At 38.5% G+C, this 18650-nt stretch overlaps 1 protein-coding gene across 1 annotated transcript in view; it reads left to right on the top strand.

The window, feature by feature from the left end:
- LOC139663742 (calcium-dependent secretion activator 1-like) overlaps window positions 1–18423 on the top strand; it is a gene marked incomplete at its 3' end in the record, with an annotated part of 57213 nt that extends 38790 nt beyond the window's left edge. The window contains exons 6-10 of the mRNA XM_071542465.1: window positions 586–725; window positions 5856–5922; window positions 8223–8228; window positions 15992–16100; window positions 18211–18423. Coding sequence (XP_071398566.1) covers window positions 586–725; window positions 5856–5922; window positions 8223–8228; window positions 15992–16100; window positions 18211–18423 — 535 coding nt within the window. The remainder of the gene's footprint in view (window positions 1–585; window positions 726–5855; window positions 5923–8222; window positions 8229–15991; window positions 16101–18210) is intronic.
- Window positions 18424–18650: the final 227 nt, after the last annotated feature.

Genomic DNA, 18650 nt, shown 5'->3' with positions numbered 1-18650 from the left:
AAACAGCAGTCTACTGACACACTAATGCAGAAAACAAATAAACATCTAAGACTTCTAAGAAATTTATATAAAAAATCTATGGTGCCTAAGATTTTTGCACAGTACTGTATATAACTTATACATATACTAATAACAATATCATTTATGTATCAATACAGCGTTTGTGCAATTTAGGGCTGAACAATTAATCAAAATTTTATCGAAATCGCAATATGGCCTACTGCAATTTTCAAATCGCTGGATGCGCAATATTTACTAAAGGTGAAATGTGTCAAAATATCATTTTAAAGTAAATATTGTGGTGCTGCAGAGATGTCCTGGCCTACACATCATATTCTACAGACTTAAGAAAACATCTTTGTTTGGTACAGATCCCCGCAAAAATCACACCATAATCATTTTAATACGTTTTTCAATGAAAATGAGAATAATGATGTAAAAAATGATCATTCCCTCTAATATCGCAAATCATATCGCAATTGCAATATCAGTCAAAATAATCGCAATTAGATATTTTTTCTAAATCCTTCAGCCCTATAGTGCAATTCTGCATCTGCTTCCATATGTTTGTGTGGCTGCTCCCAGGTGGTGTTACACCCGACCCCCAACAGTCCCAAGCAGTCTGAGCTGCACAAGATGACGGTGTCCAAAGGCTGCCCAGACAGCGACCTCAGGATCAAACTGGCCATCCGCATGGACAAACCACAGAACATGAAGCATTGTGGGTAAGTGACAACACCTCTGTCTGTCCGCCGAAGGGGAATCCCTCTGGAGGTGGTACCTTGGGTGGTGTCTCTTCCTCCATGATAAAACCCCAAAATCAGTGATTCTCTGTGATCTGTTGCTCCGGTCGAGGAAACTGGAGAATTGTGTTTTTTTTTCTCTTTCCATTCACTGCCATTGTATGGAGGAAGAGTCTGGAAATCACTTCTAGCACATAAAGGAACGCCGACAAAGCAGATTCTGACTATATATATATATATATATATATCTAAAAAAAAAGTCATGCTGCTGAATTGTTTTTAAGTAAATCTCTTTCTTTATGTTTATTAAACCTTTCAGAAAAGTGTAACGCTGAAATCCGGTCAGAGGAAACTTGCCGATGGGACAAAGAAAATTATCTGTTTACCAATAATGATAATAATAATAATGATAATAATTATATAATAATGATAAACTTTATTTGTATAGCACCTTTCATACAAGAAATGCAGCTTCAAAGTGCTTTACAACAAAGAAATGACATGCACCAAGTGCTTCACATAAAACTTCATAATAGTGAAAATAAGATAAAGATGAGAGTAGAATACATAGAATGCATCTTCACATGAAAATAGACATAGAATGAGCATAAAAACAGGGATAGAATGCCATAATTAATGTAAAATAAGATGGAGAATAAAACCCATTTGATAATAATAGTAAAAATAAGATAAAAATGAGGAATGCATAACATAAGATGGAAAATAAAACCCACTGAATAATAATAATAAAAATAAATTAAAAAAATAGAGAACACAGAATGCATAAAATCAAGTAAAATACAACATTTTAAAAGAAGTGCAGCAGTGCATAAGTGCGAAGCAAAATGCAAAAAAGAGTTTCAGGCCTGGATCAGGAAAGCAGTGGTGGAAGAAGTATTCAGATCTTTGACTTAAGTAAAAGTAGCAATACCACAGTGTAAAAATACTTTGTTACAAGTAAAAGTCCTGCATTCAAAATCTTACTTAAGTCAAAGTACAAAAGTATTAAAATCAAAATATACTTAAAGTAGCAAAAGTAAAAGTAGTCATTATGCAGAATGGCCCATTTCAGAATCATATATATCATGTTATTGGACTATAATTATTGATGCATTAATGTGTTCATCACTTTAATGTTGCAGCTGGTAAAGGTAGAGCTAATTGTAACTTTACTTTATATACTGCTGGGTAGCTTAACCTGTAAAAATATATCATAATATATGTTGATTTATAATTCGTATTAATATTTGTAATAATCTAAATCTGCAAAGTAACTAGTAACTAAAGCTGTCAAATAAATGTAGTGGAGTAGAAAGTACAATATTTCCCTCTGAAATGTAGTGGAGTAGAAGTATAAAGTAGCATGAAATGGAAATACTCAAGTAAAGTACCTCTAAATTGTACTTAAGTACAGTACTTGAGTAAATGCACTTAGTTACATTCCACCACTGCAGGAAAGTCACAGCTAGTTAAAGGCTAAAGTGAAGAGATAAGTTTTTAGCTTTCTTGTAAAAATATTTAGCGAGCTGGCTTCCCTGATATCTATAGGTAGTGTGTTCCAGAGCTTTGGGGCAAACCAATAATTGTAAATAGGTGAAAAAAGCTGGGAGACCGGACTGGACTGACAAAACAGATTCTGCCGATATATATAAAAAGCGAGTCTCTCTGTTTTTTTTCCATGATTGATAAACCCCCGCTCTCATCCAGAACGTCAACCGTTGATATGAACATCGACTCCACTAACTAACTGTGACTGAACCAGCCCACCCCCACCCCCCCACCCCACCCCCCGCCTACCCCTCCATCCAGGATCACACAACACATAATGATCCCCATTAGTCTAATTGTCAGTGATACAAAATAAATAAACAAATGCAACATGCTCGGTTGACCGGCAATGTTTCATACACACACACACACACACACACACACACACACACACACACACACACACACACACACACTGCTTTCTGTCTGTAGCTGTGAGGAGCTGCTTCTTCCTTCCTTGCTCCCCTCCATATGCTTTCTGTTGGGGGGGTGGGGGGGTGGGGTGGGCGGCCCCTTGGAGGGAGGCTGCTGGGTCGCCCTTGAAGATGCCCCCGCGCTGGCTCCGTATGCCGCGTCGCCGGTACTGGCCCCTGCGCCTAACGAGCTGGCAGGGGCCCTTATCTGTCGGCCCCCCCCGTTGGCGCCGGGTTATTCAGAGCGACAGACGGGGGGGGGGGGGGGTGGTGGGGGAGTGGGGAAGCAGGACCAGGGGCAAAGGCAGACCGAGGCGGACCGAGGCGGACCGAGGCAGGGCGGAGCGGGGTCACCCATCAGCCAGAGCCCGGGAGCAGGGGAGGCGGATCGAACCGGGGGACCCTCACCCTCTCCTGCTCTGTTGAAGAATTTAGTATAAACTGATTCATAAAGCAAGTAATCAATAATTCAAGGAGAGCAGAGGAGAGAAGAAAGATAGATTTTCAGTGCAAACTAGAGCTGCAACGATTACTCGATTAGTTGTCAACTATTAAATTAATCGCCAACTATTTTGATAATCGATTAATCGGTTTGAGTAATTTTTTAAGAAAAATAAGTCCAAATTCTCTGATTCCAGCTTCTTAAATGTGAATATTTTCTGGTTTCTTTCCTCCTCTATGACAGTAAACTGAATATCTTTGGGTTGTGGACAAAACAAGACATTTGAGGACGTCATCTTGGGCTTTGGGAAACACTGATCCACATTTTTCACCATTTTCTGACATTTTATAGACCGAACATCTAATCGATTAATCGAGAAAATAATCGACAGACTAATCGACAATGAAAATAATCGTTAGTTGCAGCCCTAGTGCAAAGGCAAGGAGTGGACAGGGGCTTGAAAGTGTAACAGTTGGGGTACTATGTGTGAGTTTCACATGTCCTTGACTTCCTGATAAAGATTCAAGATTCCAGATTGGATTTATCAGTCTCCGTAGAGAAATTTGTCTTGGACCATAAAGAAAGTTCCATTTCATTGCACACTCCATTAAGCGACATGTTAGACTCACACATAGGCGCCTGTATCACATACATTAGGCTTCAGCAGTTACACTAAATATCACTCAAACAAAAAAAAAAAAAATCCTATAAAGCCTCATCTAGGTGCATCATATGCAGTTCCCAACATAAAGACAGGAACTGAACACAAAGATCTGAACAAGTTGCTTTTCCACTCTGCAAACTGACACACACTAAAGAAAGAAGGATACACTTAAATTCCTGATTTTACTTGAGTTTTAATTTCCTTTGAACTGTCTTTTTATTTCCTTTAAAAATGTTTTTCTTTTCCTATTCTTATCTTTTCCTACACTGTATTGGTTTGTATACACCAAAGGGTCCTTGATATGAAGAAGGTTGAGAATCACTGACTTAGTGTATCTGAACGAGGGGTCTTCTTTTTTGAATATGCATTTCATACCTCTGCATACATTTCATGTTTTGGTACAGCATATTGTCATATTGCTCTTATTAGTTTGTTCATTGTTTTCTCTGTTTTGACTGCAAGATCTGTGATTCCCAAGCTTAGTTTACTGTCACTATAATTGAATTCACTAGAAATGATCCCAGAGTAGAGTGTAAAAGAATGACAGTCTCACACTCACCACTATTGTTTCCCCACTTACAGTGTAGACAGTTCTACAATTCAATAGTAAACCGACTAACTAAAACCTTCTCATATGGAGGTCCATGGGACAAAATCTGATCAAATGGAGGTCTGTCGGGTCTAACTACTGTGGATTTGAGATTCAGAACCATCAAAACATCTGAGAAACCCTCTTCTAGACCAGTGGTTGTCAACCTTTTTCATTTCAAGGACCCCTAATTTAGTCCACATTAGGGCCACAGACCCCCATTTGATGAGAATTTGTCCCTCGTACCCAAATCTGAGAATATTTTTATTGTCAGATATGATTTTGTCCAGAATTCCATGACTATCTGTATTGTAGGTAGAGAGATAACAGAGAAACTATGACTATAATAGTCATTCTTGATTGTGTTAACTTCTTGTAGATTAAATAATGAAGTTTAACGATTCATCATTTTGCTGGGGACCCCCTGGAACCCCCTCAAGGACCCCTGGTGGTCCCCGGACCCCACGTTGAGAACCGCTGTTCTAGATGACACAGACTACTGTGAACTACAAGAAGTAGAAACAGAATTGCACTTTCTATTAGAATGCCCAAAATATGAAAATATACCCATATATATATATATACCCCCTTCCCAAAATGTTTTCCTAATTTCCTAATTTCTATTCCCTCCCAAACTCAAAGTCCCAGTGGTTCCTGGGGAGGAGGAGAAAACAATGACAGATATGTTTAATTGTGTTATAACCTCAGGGATGATAATTTGTGAAATTGTCAAGGATGCACTGCATATGAATATTTATGATAGCATTTCTATAATTAGGAATGCTTAGGGAACACCTGATTGAATGTTCTGTGTTTTTCATTCTCTTAAAGCCTTTTTGACCTAAAGGCTTCTGTTTAAATGCTTGAAATGTGTTTCTTAGACAAATATAAATAGTGAAGTTGATCCTATGTATGAATTTCTTTCCAAAGTCTTTGCCTTTCCATCAAGGCAAAGGGCGGCTTCTTTAAAGAATCTAAAATATAAGCTAGTTTGGATTTGTTTAACACTTCTTTGGTCACTGCATAATTCCATTTGTGTTATTTCATAGTTTTGATGTCTTTACTATTACTCTAAAATGTGTAAAATAGTAAAAATAAAGGAAAATGTGGTGTCCCCAAACTTTTGATGGGCAGTGCATATATATATAAATAGGTATACGTATATTTTGTTTATAATTATTTTAATTTGTAATTCATAGATTTCCTATAATCCCTATATTCATCTTGTACCTTATTTTACTACTTGATTCCTGCCGGTAAAGCTTTTTCTGAATCTGAATGTGAATCTGAAAGGCTGCAGTAACCTCATTCCAACAGCAGAGGTCAGGAGATACCTTGCTCTACACTGCCTGACCCTCTATCACACTTCAGTCATATCACTCATGGCAGTGTAGAAAGGCAAAAAAAAAAAAAAAATGCTCAATGTTTGCCTGAATCCATGTTTCTTATCACGCAGGTACCTGTGGGCTATTGGCAAAAATGTGTGGAAAAGATGGAAGAAGCGATTTTTCGTGCTCGTCCAGGTAAGCACAGAGACAAGGCGGCCATGTTGAATAAGCATGTATGGTATTGTGAGTATGAAAATAGTGAAAGTAGCCGCGCACTCGTATTGATCTACCAGGACACAAGTTTGACTGGAGCTAAAAGCACTGGTGCACAGGTGCAGGAAATCAGTGTAACCTGACCAATCACAGGAAAGGGAAAAAGTGAACAATAGGTTCAATAGAAAGACCACAACAATTTAGTATCAAGAGTATCACGTCTAAGTATAAAGCACACGTAAGAAAACATCATCACATTAAATGCAGTATACATATAGTACAATAAAAAAAATAGTAGAGTACTAGCAAAAATAAGCCCGAATATCATGGAAATACCATTAGAGATCAGCATAGGCTAAACCTGCAAAACCACCACCATCATCATAGGTGTATGTTCTGCAAGCAATGGAACTGTAGGGGAACCGCATAGTAGTGTGAGTTATTGTGAGTATAACACAAGCTTCATGTTAGTGCTAGACTCAAGCCTAGTGTGTGTGGGTGACCTGAAGTGCATTGCAAATACATGCACTGTTATGACATTATACTCAGACGTTTACCTGCGTTGCATTGTGTGCATTATAGCATATTATACATAATGCTATGAGTATAATGATTATAATGCTCTGTCCTTAGTTTGCTGTTTGCCTGTAGATCTTCTCTCAGCAGAGGATGAGCAGCGGCATCACTGAAGGCTTTAGGTTGCTACTTTGCCTGGCATGAGGGGGAATTTGGTTGAAAATAACTGGCGGTCACAGTGACTTTGACAGCTGCAAGCCTTAGTGTGCTATGTGGCTTATCTAAAGAGGAGCTATATGATGCCAGCACACTAAACCCTAAGCTATGGCAAAGTCCAGCTTATATAGAAAAAACACAATGGTAACACTTTACAATAAGGGTACACTAAGTTAAGGGTTAGTTAATGCTTAATAAGCATTAACTAACCCTTAATTAACAGTTAACTAATGTGTAATTTACTAATGGTGTTCATGTTAACTAAGGTATTAATTTATACATTATTTAATAGTTAGTATAAAGATGACTATTAAATAATGTATAAATTAATACCTTAGTTAACATGAACACCATTAGTAAATGATTACCAGACACATTAGTTAACTGTTAATTAAGGGTTAGTTAATGCTTATTAAGCATTAACTAACCCTTAATTAATATACCCTTATTGTAAAGTGTTACCAAAAAAACACTCTGATTCTACAAAATGCTACTTATTCATATTAAAAGGCTTAGCTGATGAAGACTGTGATATACAGTTGGTTTCACCACTGTTGACAAAATGCACTTATTCTAAGTCGCTTCAGACAAAAGCGTCTGCTAAATGATGTAATGTAATGTAACTGACAAGATATTATTATTTATTCAAAAGATAAATTATTAGATGCTGGAACTGACTAGATCTTATTATTTGGCCACCATGATAAATGATCAAACGTAGAGACTGACAAGATCTTATTATTTTATTATCTTATTATTTGGCCGATATGATAAATTATCAGTTGGTCTGGGTGATAACTATTTTAGGCTTCGGCTTCCAAATACATTTTCCTGGCGCTCTTCGCTCGACCTCTGCTCTCCATTAGAGCTGCAAAAAAAAACACCCACCGAAGCCCAAATCTGGACCCCCCCCCCCCATCCACTCCGGCCGATATTTTCCATGGGACCCCATATTGTGCGCGCGCGGCCGAGAAAGAGAAGACGCGGACCAAGCTGTCTTCCCTCCTCGGCTGTCAGAGGAAATGATGGAGAGGCCAAGCAGGCTTTTGTCAGGAGTTTGGGGGGGGTGGGTGGGTTGGGTGGAGGAGGGGTGGGGGTAGCGGCCATTTTCTGGTGGCTCGGCATCGGGAGGCGGGTTGGGCGGGCGCCTGTCTCTCCGTGCGTCGGGGAGGATATGTCTCAGAGCTACAAGTTGACAGGGGATTGACAAAGCCGAGTGAACACTAGCTGGCCTAACACTCCCAGCTAGAAAAGCCCGAGCGCCGCCAACTCCAAGCCTCTCACTCGCTCCCAGCTATACATATAGCAAGTGACAAATACCGGTCAATAGACTGCACTCGTGTGTGTGTGTGTGTGTGTGTGTGTTTGTTTGTCTCGAGGAGGAAAGACACAATGTGGTTATGTGTGTGTGTGTGTGTTTTTGTAGAGAGAGAACACAGTGGTGCATGGTAGGGCGAACTGTGCATGTCTCTGTGTGTAATTTCTCTTGTGTCTTTTTTGTCTTTTTTTTCTTTTCTTTTTGCGCTCTGTTTGTTTTTGCTTGTGTCAAGTCTCGTGTAAGTATCGACTGTTGGCATTCGCTGGCCACGTCCGCCTTTTCTCACCACGCGCTCTCGCTTACGTCTGTTTGCCTTTTCTTTTTCTTTAAAAAAAAAACAAAACAAAAACAAAAAAAAACACATTGCTTTAGATTGGCTCCTTTTTTTTTGGAAGCATATGGGTAAAAGCGAGGGCAAATAGATGTAAGACCGTCACACTCACAAATCATCCAGATGTTGGATTTGCCAGTGCTTGAATTAAAAAAAAAAAAAAAAAATCGTAGTATTTATTACATCGTGGATCATTTCCAGGCTCATTGATCAGAGAAGACGATTTGTGGATTTCAAATTTTCAAATTTGGTTTTCAAATTTGAAAATGTCACATCAATTTAAATGGCTTTCCATGACATTGGGTGCATTTTCTGCTTTTACATCTCACATCTAGCCCTCAATATTATTGTTTCCTAATTGTTTCCCATATAATATCTTCCTCAATTTCACAGAGGGAGGTATTATGGGCTATTTCTCTGATTGAGAAGGGCTGCAGTTGTATGTACAGTGTATCATACAGCGTACCTGCTGACTTCCAACACTGGCATTTCTATAAACATCTAAAATCATTTTCTGCATTTTTTAAATCCCCTTTCTGTTGGCCACATTATACCACCATTTTGTATTTTGCTAGTTTAAACCCATATTTACCACCAAGCATTGCCACTTTTGGAATGAATCACTCAATTCACCCCATCATCTTTTGATTTTGTTCAGTTCTTTACATTCAACATCTCCTGCCATGCAATACACACACACATGTGCATACCCTGTGTAATGCGTGTCAAAGTGAAGCAGTTCATATCTGTGGTTTTCAAGGTTTTCAATTTGGTCTGTTGACTGAATTGAAAGAGATGCCAACGCTTTTTTTTTTTTTTTTTTTTTCTGTGATTTCAGTCTACTTTCAAAATCTAGTAGAGCTGCTGCTAGTGTGACTGGCTCTTCATCTGAAACAATGATGATCTTAATGCATTTTTGAAATCCCAATACTGGACACAACTGCGAGTTTCACGCATTAATATTGAGGGCGAGCTATGAAATTCGCTTAAATGTACATGATGTCGTAAGTGAAGGTGCATGAGATTTTCAAATTTAGAGCCAGCACTGGAAGAAATATGAGCTGTTAATAAAGTGAAGTGCTAATAAGGAGCATCGGTTATAAGCTGCACACGTCCGCTTTGGTAAAAGGAGGAGGTGATTATTTATGATTGAAGGGAATAAAGGGAGATAGGATGGATAATGAAGTGTTCAAGTGAGACATACCAACAGCTCAAATGAACCACTCTTCATTCAAACGGATGGTGCAGTTTGCAATGAAGAGGAAACATGTTTGACTTAAAAACCCGTGAATCTTTCGAAAGTATGGACTATGCCGACTTTTTGGGAGCTCATTGGTCAGCTCACCGTACATGTGATGAGAGGACTGGTACCAAACTCATCTCTGTGTCTCTGTCTCGTCACTAATCTTCATCATGAGTGAAGTTCATTACAAATCAAACAGCACAAAAACCGCCAAACTTCTCGCCTGAAGAGAGATCTTCCACCATTGAAAGTTCATTCTTTTTGTCATATTTTACGGCTTGTTTATGGGATTTTACCAATCCCTTAAACAAGCCTGACAGGTTTAGATGCCTGTCATTGAAATTAACTAACCATCCAGCCTTCTCTATGAATCAGTAATCCCTTAAAATGCCCTTACATTTACATTAATTCACCCCTTATTTCAAGCAAAATCCCCTTAAAATGAGTAAACCACCTTAAACTCCCCTTAATGTTTGACTGCTTACTTTCTAATTTAATGTAAAATTCAGGGAGACAGGAAGTTTCCATTAATTATTCATTAATTACCTGTAAACCTGCATAAAAGGCATGAAAAATCCCTTAATTTCTAGTGTCTCCATGAACCAACCCATGAATAAATCCCTTAAAAACCCATGATACTAACCTTACTTTTTTAAAGCTATGGTATTTTTAATGGATAATTAATGTTTATGTAATGAGAAATTGACCAATGAGCCAAACTCCCCAAAAAGTCAGACTAGTCCTTTAAACTCATATAGTGTTGTTATTGCATGTTTTTATCATCATGTGACCACAAAGCACACGTAGAACTGTTGGATGCCAAAGGAACCTTTGATGGAAGTTCAAACTTTTACAACCCGATCATATATTAAGAACAAGTGATTTTTTTTTTATAAGGGTCAAGAGAGAAGACAGTAGTCCAGTCTAGCAGGATTTCATACCATTTCTGATACCGCTATTTTTTGGATTGAAATGGCCAATAGCTGATATTTTATGCCTATATTCAATATCTTAAAATTTGATTTTCATGCCAAAAAAAAAAAAAAAACAACAATCCAGGGTTTCAGTGTTTCTGCCAGAATCGTAGTGGAAAAGCCTCTGAAACAGTATTTAGATCATCATGGGACACCACTGAATAACAATGATAATGCATACATGTGTGGAATCTGATGAAAATACCTCATTATTATCAATTCAGGTTAAGGGTTTCCCATAGACAACCAGTGACCAACTGCATCATATCCATCATATCACACATCCTACCGCCCAGTTCTCCTTTTCCTCCATCGTCCATCTTCTACCTCCATCCTCCTCCTTCTCTCATCTCCTCTCTCCTCCTCTCTACCTTTTCTCTTTCTTATCAACTCCAATTCTCCCTGTCGACCTCCGCCTCCTCCCCTTCCTTTCCCTCGCGTCCCTTCCTGTCGATCTTCTCTCGTCCCGTCCTCCCTCCTTCCTCGTCCTCTCTTCTTCCCCTCCTCTCTGTCCTTGTCTCCCCTCCTCGCCCCTTCCTCCTCCTCTTCCTCTTCTCCTCTGTTCATCCTCAGTTCTTACAGAGTACAGTTGGTTGTGGCCTCGCTCGCCCCTCCCTCTGCAGCATCAGGACAGATTGGAGATCTGCTAAAGCTCTGCATGTTTACGATGCACAGTAAAGCTGAATCCCTCATCTGACAATTCAGTCTTTCAATTCAGTTCAGTTCATTAGTTCAATTCAATTCAATTAAATTCAATTCAATTCAATTCAATTCAGTTCAATTCACTTCAATTCAGTTCAGTTCAGTTCAGTTCAGTAGTTCAGTTCAATTCAGTTCACTTCACTTCACGTCAGTTCAATTCACTTCAATTCAGTTCAGTTCAGTTCAGTTCAGTTCAATAATTCAGTTCAATTCAATTCAATTCAGTTCAATTCAGTTCAGTTCAGTTCAGTTCAGTTCAGTTCAGTTCAGTTCAATTCAATTCAATTCAATTCAGTTCAATTCAGTATAATTCAGTTCAATTCAATTCAATTCAATTCAGTTCAGTAGTTCAATTCAATTCAATTCAATTCAATTCAGTTCAGTAGTTCAGTTCAATTCAATTCAATTCTATTCAGTTCAATTCAGTTCAATTCAATTAAATTCAGTTAAATTCAATTCAATTCAATTCAGTTAAATTCAGTTAAATTCAATTCAGTTCAATTCAGTTCAGGTCAGTTCAGTTCAGTTCAATTCAATTCAATTCAATTCAATTCAATTCAATTCAATTCAATTCAATTCAATTCAATTCAGTAGTGCAGAAAATGTAAATTTTCAAAAACCAACAAGCACCAGTTACTACATTCAAACCACATTGAGATCATATATAATTTGGTTTGATAACATGCAGAATTCAATAGTACATAATCACGAATATCCATAATTACGATTAATTATTTAGTTTGAAAATATGTTCTACACAATAGCAACTAATCACCAATATATATAATAACTAACTACTAATAACAGTTACTTAATAAGAGTTTGACAACATTAATAATGACCAATATCTATAATAACTATCAATTGTTTGGCTTGAAAACGTACTATACAATTGTACATAATCATCAATATCTTGAAGAATGATTAATTAGTAGTTTGAAAACATGTATTATACAATAGTACTGTACATTATCACCATAATCTATAATAACAATATAGATATAATAAATCTGTTTTTCTCCCTTCTTCTATATCAGTATTATTTTCATTCATAATCTGGTGTGCACAGCTTTTTAGATATTACTATCAATAGACACAGTAATCAACTATTCAAAATGGTCAACTAAAGACACTCAAACACAATACCTGTGAAATATAAAACCAGATACATGAATTACATTCAGATTTTCCTCATTTTCTTTTATTCCACATTAAAATATGAAAATCTGCAATGTTTTAATCTTAAATAGAATTACTATTTTTCTGTGTCTAGCAGTATGGGGAATGTAGGAATCTTGTTAGAAATCTAAATTCTAGTAAATTATAGTGTATTAAGTACAACAGACCAGAGCTGTTTCCATTATTGCAGACTGATAGTGATATTAATATCCTTGATACTTGATATACTTGATAGTGACAGATACTAGATATATACTTTGTCCCATTCCGTCTGATTGTTTGTTTGTTTATTAGCAGGATATCTCAAAAAGTTATCAATGGATTTGGACAAAACTTTGTGGAGAGATTAGTCATGGGGACCAAGTGATAAACACACAGCAAATCATCTGCTGTATTTCTGTCCATGTGTTTCCTGTAATGATGTGGACATTAACAACTGCAGCCTCCTTCTCTCTCTCTCTCTCTCTCTCTCTCTCTCCCCCTCTCTCCTGTGCTGATTGACAGCTGCAAACTTCAGCAGAGAGATGGTGGAGGAAAGAGAGAGAGCGAGAGAGAGAGATTGATAGACAGCGGGAGAGAGGAAACTGTGTGTGTGTGTGTGTGTGTGTGTGTGTGTGTGGGCGGGTGGGCGGCGGGGTGGGGGGGTGGGGGGAGTCGGGGAGATAGTCGGTAGCTTCGACTCCGATTTGACTGTATAGCGTCCCGGAGGCCAGGAGAGCTGCTGGAGAGTCGGTCAGGTTCCCTTCCGTCCCTCGAGTCGGCCTCGGGTCTCATCAGCGCCGTGGTCGGGAATCTCATATGTCACACACACACACACACACACACACACACACACACCAAGAAATACACACACACACACACACACACACACACTGCAGCTGCAGCTAGAGTGAGAGCTGCCACTTGCAGCGGCGGAGGTGGCGACAGCGGCGGATTGGCCGAGGCCGGTGATGCGTGAGGACAGCGCGGCGTGACTGGCAGCTAGCAGCAGGCCGGCTGCAGCTAGCAACACTGTGTCACTACAGCTCCTGTTACCAGCACAGGGAGCTGGGAGACAAGACCACAGCCTCCACCCCTCCACCAGGGTCACACTGATATATACTGGCCTTTTTATTAAAGAGTAACGAAAACCCCCAAAACCCCAAAACCTGCAGTGAAGCAGGTGCAAGCCTGACATCTACTGGTGAAAAGTAGGGTACTGCACCGGCCTTCTGTTATCGGCTGGTCTTTGGTGCCAGGGGGATGTCACCACCTGTCGTACTATAAGGAGACAAACCCTAACTCGACAAAATGTAATACATTTTCACTTCATTATGTAATAACACCCACATTTTGTAATAATCTGCAGCATTTTGTAATATTGTTTATTGTTTATTTGGATCCTCAGTAGTTGTTACCAAGGTAACAGCTACTCTTCCTGGGGTCCACGTTAAGAACATAAATGTATACACATGCTTTCACATACATGCATACATTAATACAATTACAGCAATAATCTGGTCCACCCCACCCCACCCCACCCCACCCCAATTAAAACAGTATAAACATTACAAAAACCAAATACAATTACTAATACACAGCCTGAACGCAATATGTAATAAATTTCCCCGCCTTTTGTAATAAATTATTACATATTGCAGTGGCTAATACAAAATACGGGAGTTGCACTTTTTTTTTTTTTTGATGAAAATGTAATAATATGGTGCATTATGTTAATAACCAACCAAAATGTCTTCATTCATAAAAATCGTTATAACATTATAACAACAATGTTTATTTTATTCATTCTAGCATGAATCATACTGACTCAAAATTCATTTTAAAAAGATACTATTAGTTCAGTAGATTAGTAATATCTTTCATTGGTCAAAACTACATTAAGTGTCACTGTATTCCTTAGCTTAATAGAAACTGTACTTGAGGGTTCATAGAGACATAGAAACTGCACATTTATTACATATTGCGTTCAGGCTGTGTATTACAAAATGCAGCAGATTGTTACAAAATGCGGGTGTTATTACATAATGAAGTGAAAATGTATTACATTTTGTGGAGTTATTACATAATGCGGTGTTATTACATAATGTCTTGTTACACCTGGCACCAAAGACCAGCCAATAGCAGAAGGCCAGTGCAGTATCCTACTTTTCACCATTAGATGTCAGGCTTCACCACGGATTTGGGTTTGGGGTTCAGTTACTCTTCAACAATTGGATATCAGCCAGTCAGAATCGCCCACTTCTGATATGACGGATATGATGCAGTTTGATTGAGGAAGGAAGATGGAGAAATCACTCCATCCTCTTCAGTAAAAGAGCGATGGGGTTTATGGGAAATGTGGTATTCATTTTGAGAAGTGCAAAATGCTATGTGTAGCGCCTTTAAAAAGTATTCAGTATAACATATATAAATATAAAACTCATATCAGTAGAACCCACACACACACACACACACACACACAAGCACACATTTCTCATCTGCCATGTGTTCACCCACTCTTCCCCTTTGTTGACTGGTTCTTTCATTCCCATTAGCATTGACATTCGAGTTTGCATAAATAGAGGTGGCCGTCAATTCAAACACACACACACACACACACACACACACACACACACCCACATAGGCTCTCTACTCATTATTGCTGGTCATGAACACACATTTTCACCGTTATTATCATTGCTATATTCAGCAATGGCTCTTAAGTGGCTCTCAAGTTAACCCCCCAATTCAGTCACTTCTTTCAGTTCATTATAATGTGATTATCATACTACACACACACACACACACACACACACACACAAAGAGAGATTCACTAAGAGTAACACAGCTGTCACTTACATACACTCTCCTTACTCACTCTCACACACACACACACACACGCACACACACACATACACACTCAGATTTGTGTTCCCATATGTCTGGTTACGCTCATCTAGTGTTTGGCCCATTGGCTTGTCTGTGTGTGTGTGTGTATATAATAGTTCCTGCTCTATCCTAAATGGTGCTTTTAGCATGTTTTTGTATAATTAGCATACCCAAACAGCACTTAATTCAAATAATGATAATCAAATAATTTGTACAATTAGAATTAGAACTAATAAAACCAAACAGTCAAACAAGTGAATGGATGTTTGAGTTGGGTTGAGTTGAACTGAGTTGGCTTGAATTAAATCAATATATTAAACATATTTGTAAAAGATGTTATTCATCTACAAACTATGAGGTATTTTTGCAAAGGTGAGAACATTTATTGACAAATATGTATTCATTTGTGAATATCATTTTGCATTTATTCAAATGACAGGTTACAAACTACAAATTGAGAGGTGTTTTTTGTGGATAGTAAGACATATTTGTGTTTTGTTTTTTACTTACGTATCATGGTACACGCATTTGTGGATTGTACTTTTCATTTGTTTTTGATAGTGAAGTTTGTATATCCAGTGTTTTGACTGACTTGAGAGTGAGTAGATCATGACAACATTTCATTTTGGGGTGAACTATTCCTTTAAATCATTATCTGAAATGCCTGCATAATAAACGGTGCCCTCTCTCTGTGATTGGTGCAGGTGAGCCAATACACCTTTGCCATGTGCAGCTACAGAGAGAAGAAGGCGGAGCCTGTGGAGCTCCTCCAATTGGACGGCTACACTGTGGACTACACTGACCCCCAGCCAGGTAACAATAGCCAATCACAGCGTACCTTTCTGGTGGATTACAACAACAACAAAAAAAAAATCAAAACATCGAAAAGTGTCCCAAAACGGATTGGAAATTATAGATTTTTTTAATCCTCTCACTTTCAAGTTGATCCTTCAAGTTTATCTTTAAGCTGCTATTTATTGCAACAAAAATTATCATTTGCCACCAGGATTTTGAGGTTTTTTTTTCTGGATTAGCGGCTTGAAATGCTTGATTTTGATGTTTTTTTCTCAAAAAAGATTTTGACGATTTTTTGTGTGTGTTTTTTGCAATAAAATAGCCTGGATTGGGTGAAAATTGCAAAAAAGAATTGCGATTAAAAAAAACAAAACGCTTTTCCTCTCCTCTCTCACTCACACACACACTTGTATCTCTCTCTCTCTCTCTCTCTCTCTATCTCACCATCTTACCCAACTTCTTACCATCGGACTATTTTCTTTCTCTCTCTCTCGCTCACTCACGCAGTCTGTCACACACACAGACACTTGCCCGTATCTCTCTCTCTCTCTGATTTTCATGACACTACCAAGAACCCGATAAATTTAATCTAACACCCACATTTGTTCTTTCACCGCTTGCTATGGACTTGCAAGGCCTCTGTCACGGTGATTTGCCTCCTCTGTTCAGGCGTTTCAGCCATTCTCCTGTGCGCTTCGCGGCTGTCGATTGCCGACTTTAGTTTGTGTTCCACCACATGGGGTCCAAAACAGTTTAGTAGAAATTGTTGTTGGTAAATGAGAAATGATTGTGTTTGCCATCTCTGCATACTCAGACCCAGACACAGGGAAGTAAGTTTGGTGATGTGTAGTCAGTACATTTACTCAAGTACTGTACTTAAGTACAATTTTGAGATACTTCAGAGGGAAATATTGTACTTTCTACTCCACTACATTTATTTGACAGCTTTAGTTACTTTTCAGATGGAGATTTGACACAATGGATAATATAACAAGCTTTTAAAATACAACACATTGTTAAAGATGAAACCAGTGGTTTCCAACCTTTTTGGCTTTTGACGTCTTACAAAAAGCAGTGTGTAGTCGGGTCACATTTCAGATGTCTATGAGTTGTTAACAGCTCCACCAAATAGTGATTTTTCCCTCTAAATCTCACATGGTTTCATTTCAATAAATGTTCAAATGATCCAATATTTCAGCAAAAATCAGATTAGAAAAAAAGTCCAAAAACTGAAAACAGATTTGTGTATCAGAACTTTGTTTTTTCTTCTTTCCTCTCCCATTAATCATCTCACGACCCCTCAGATTTATCTGGTGACCCTTTGGAGGGACCTGACCCCTAGTTTGGGAACCACTGGACTAAACTAGCTAACTGTATATAAAGTAGTTCAAACTAGCTCCACCTCCAGCAGCTACAACAGTAACATGCTGCTTACACACTGATGCTTCAATATTAATAATCAACCAAACCACTACTTTTACTTTAATACTTTAATTACATTTTGCTGCTAATACTTTTGTACTTTTACTTAAGTAGGATTTTTCATGCAGGACTTTTACTTGTATTGGAGTATTTTTACATTGCTGTATTGGTACTTTTACTTAAGTAAAGGACCAGAGTACTTCTTCCATCACTGCGTGTAGTTTGATGTGACTTTTGCGGGGATTGGTTGAATTTGCGTTAATTATTGCGAGGGAGTGATTTGTCAATGAAAACAGGTTCTGCTGCTATAGTACCGCAATTTTAGAGATTCACCCCCATAATTCATACACCCATAATAAATTAGTAAATGGAACATACACTGTGGAATAGGAATAGGTAAGTGGAACAAGCACTTTGAAATTAGAATTGTTTGTCCTCTTTCTGATTTTCAAGAAATTATATCTCACATTTTATATATTTGTAATTGTTAATGTATGTCCCTGTATGTTACTGAGTGTTTGACTGAATTGTGTTTGCTTTCCTGTCATTTTTATGAATGTTTTTTTTTGTTCTCAGGCCTCTCTTTAAAAAACAGATCTTGATCTTAATGAGACTACCTTCTTCTTCCAATTCTTCTTCTTCCTCTTCTTCCTCTTCTTCTTCTTCTTCTTCCTCTTCTTCTCCTCTCCCTCCTCCAACCCCTCAGGTCTGGACGGCGGTCGGACGTTCTTCAACGCCGTGAAGGAAGGCGACACTGTGATCTTCGCCAGCGACGATGAGCAGGACCGGATCCTGTGGGTGCAGGCCATGTACCGGGCTACGGGCCAGTCGCATAAGCCGGTCCCTCCCACCCAGGTCCAGAAGCTCAACTCCAGGGGGGGGACAGCGCCGCAGCTCGACGCACCAATATCCCAATTCTGTATGTTTTCAACTCTCAAAAGTCTCACTTGTCCTTTAGGTTTCATGCTACAGAGAAACTTCTCCCCAAACAGGCTGCTGCCCATTTCATTGCCTTCAATTGTTTTCTTGCTAACTTGACGATCCGACACAAGTTCATGCATTTTAGTTGGTCTCATCGTCTCTTTTGTGGGAGAGATGTTGGTGCCTGCCTTTGCAAAAGTAGCCAGTTTAAAACAGTTCATTTTA

Source organism: Centroberyx affinis, unplaced genomic scaffold, assembly GCF_046629955.1.
Source record: "Centroberyx affinis isolate AG114_WGS23_722 - 3 ecotype Tasmania unplaced genomic scaffold, CSIRO-AGI_Caff_v1 ptg004113l_1, whole genome shotgun sequence".
In the NCBI taxonomy this organism is placed as follows: Eukaryota; Metazoa; Chordata; class Actinopteri; order Beryciformes; family Berycidae; genus Centroberyx; species Centroberyx affinis.
Note: the sequence above shows the minus strand (reverse complement) of the source record. Positions and strands in the feature narration are given on the sequence as shown.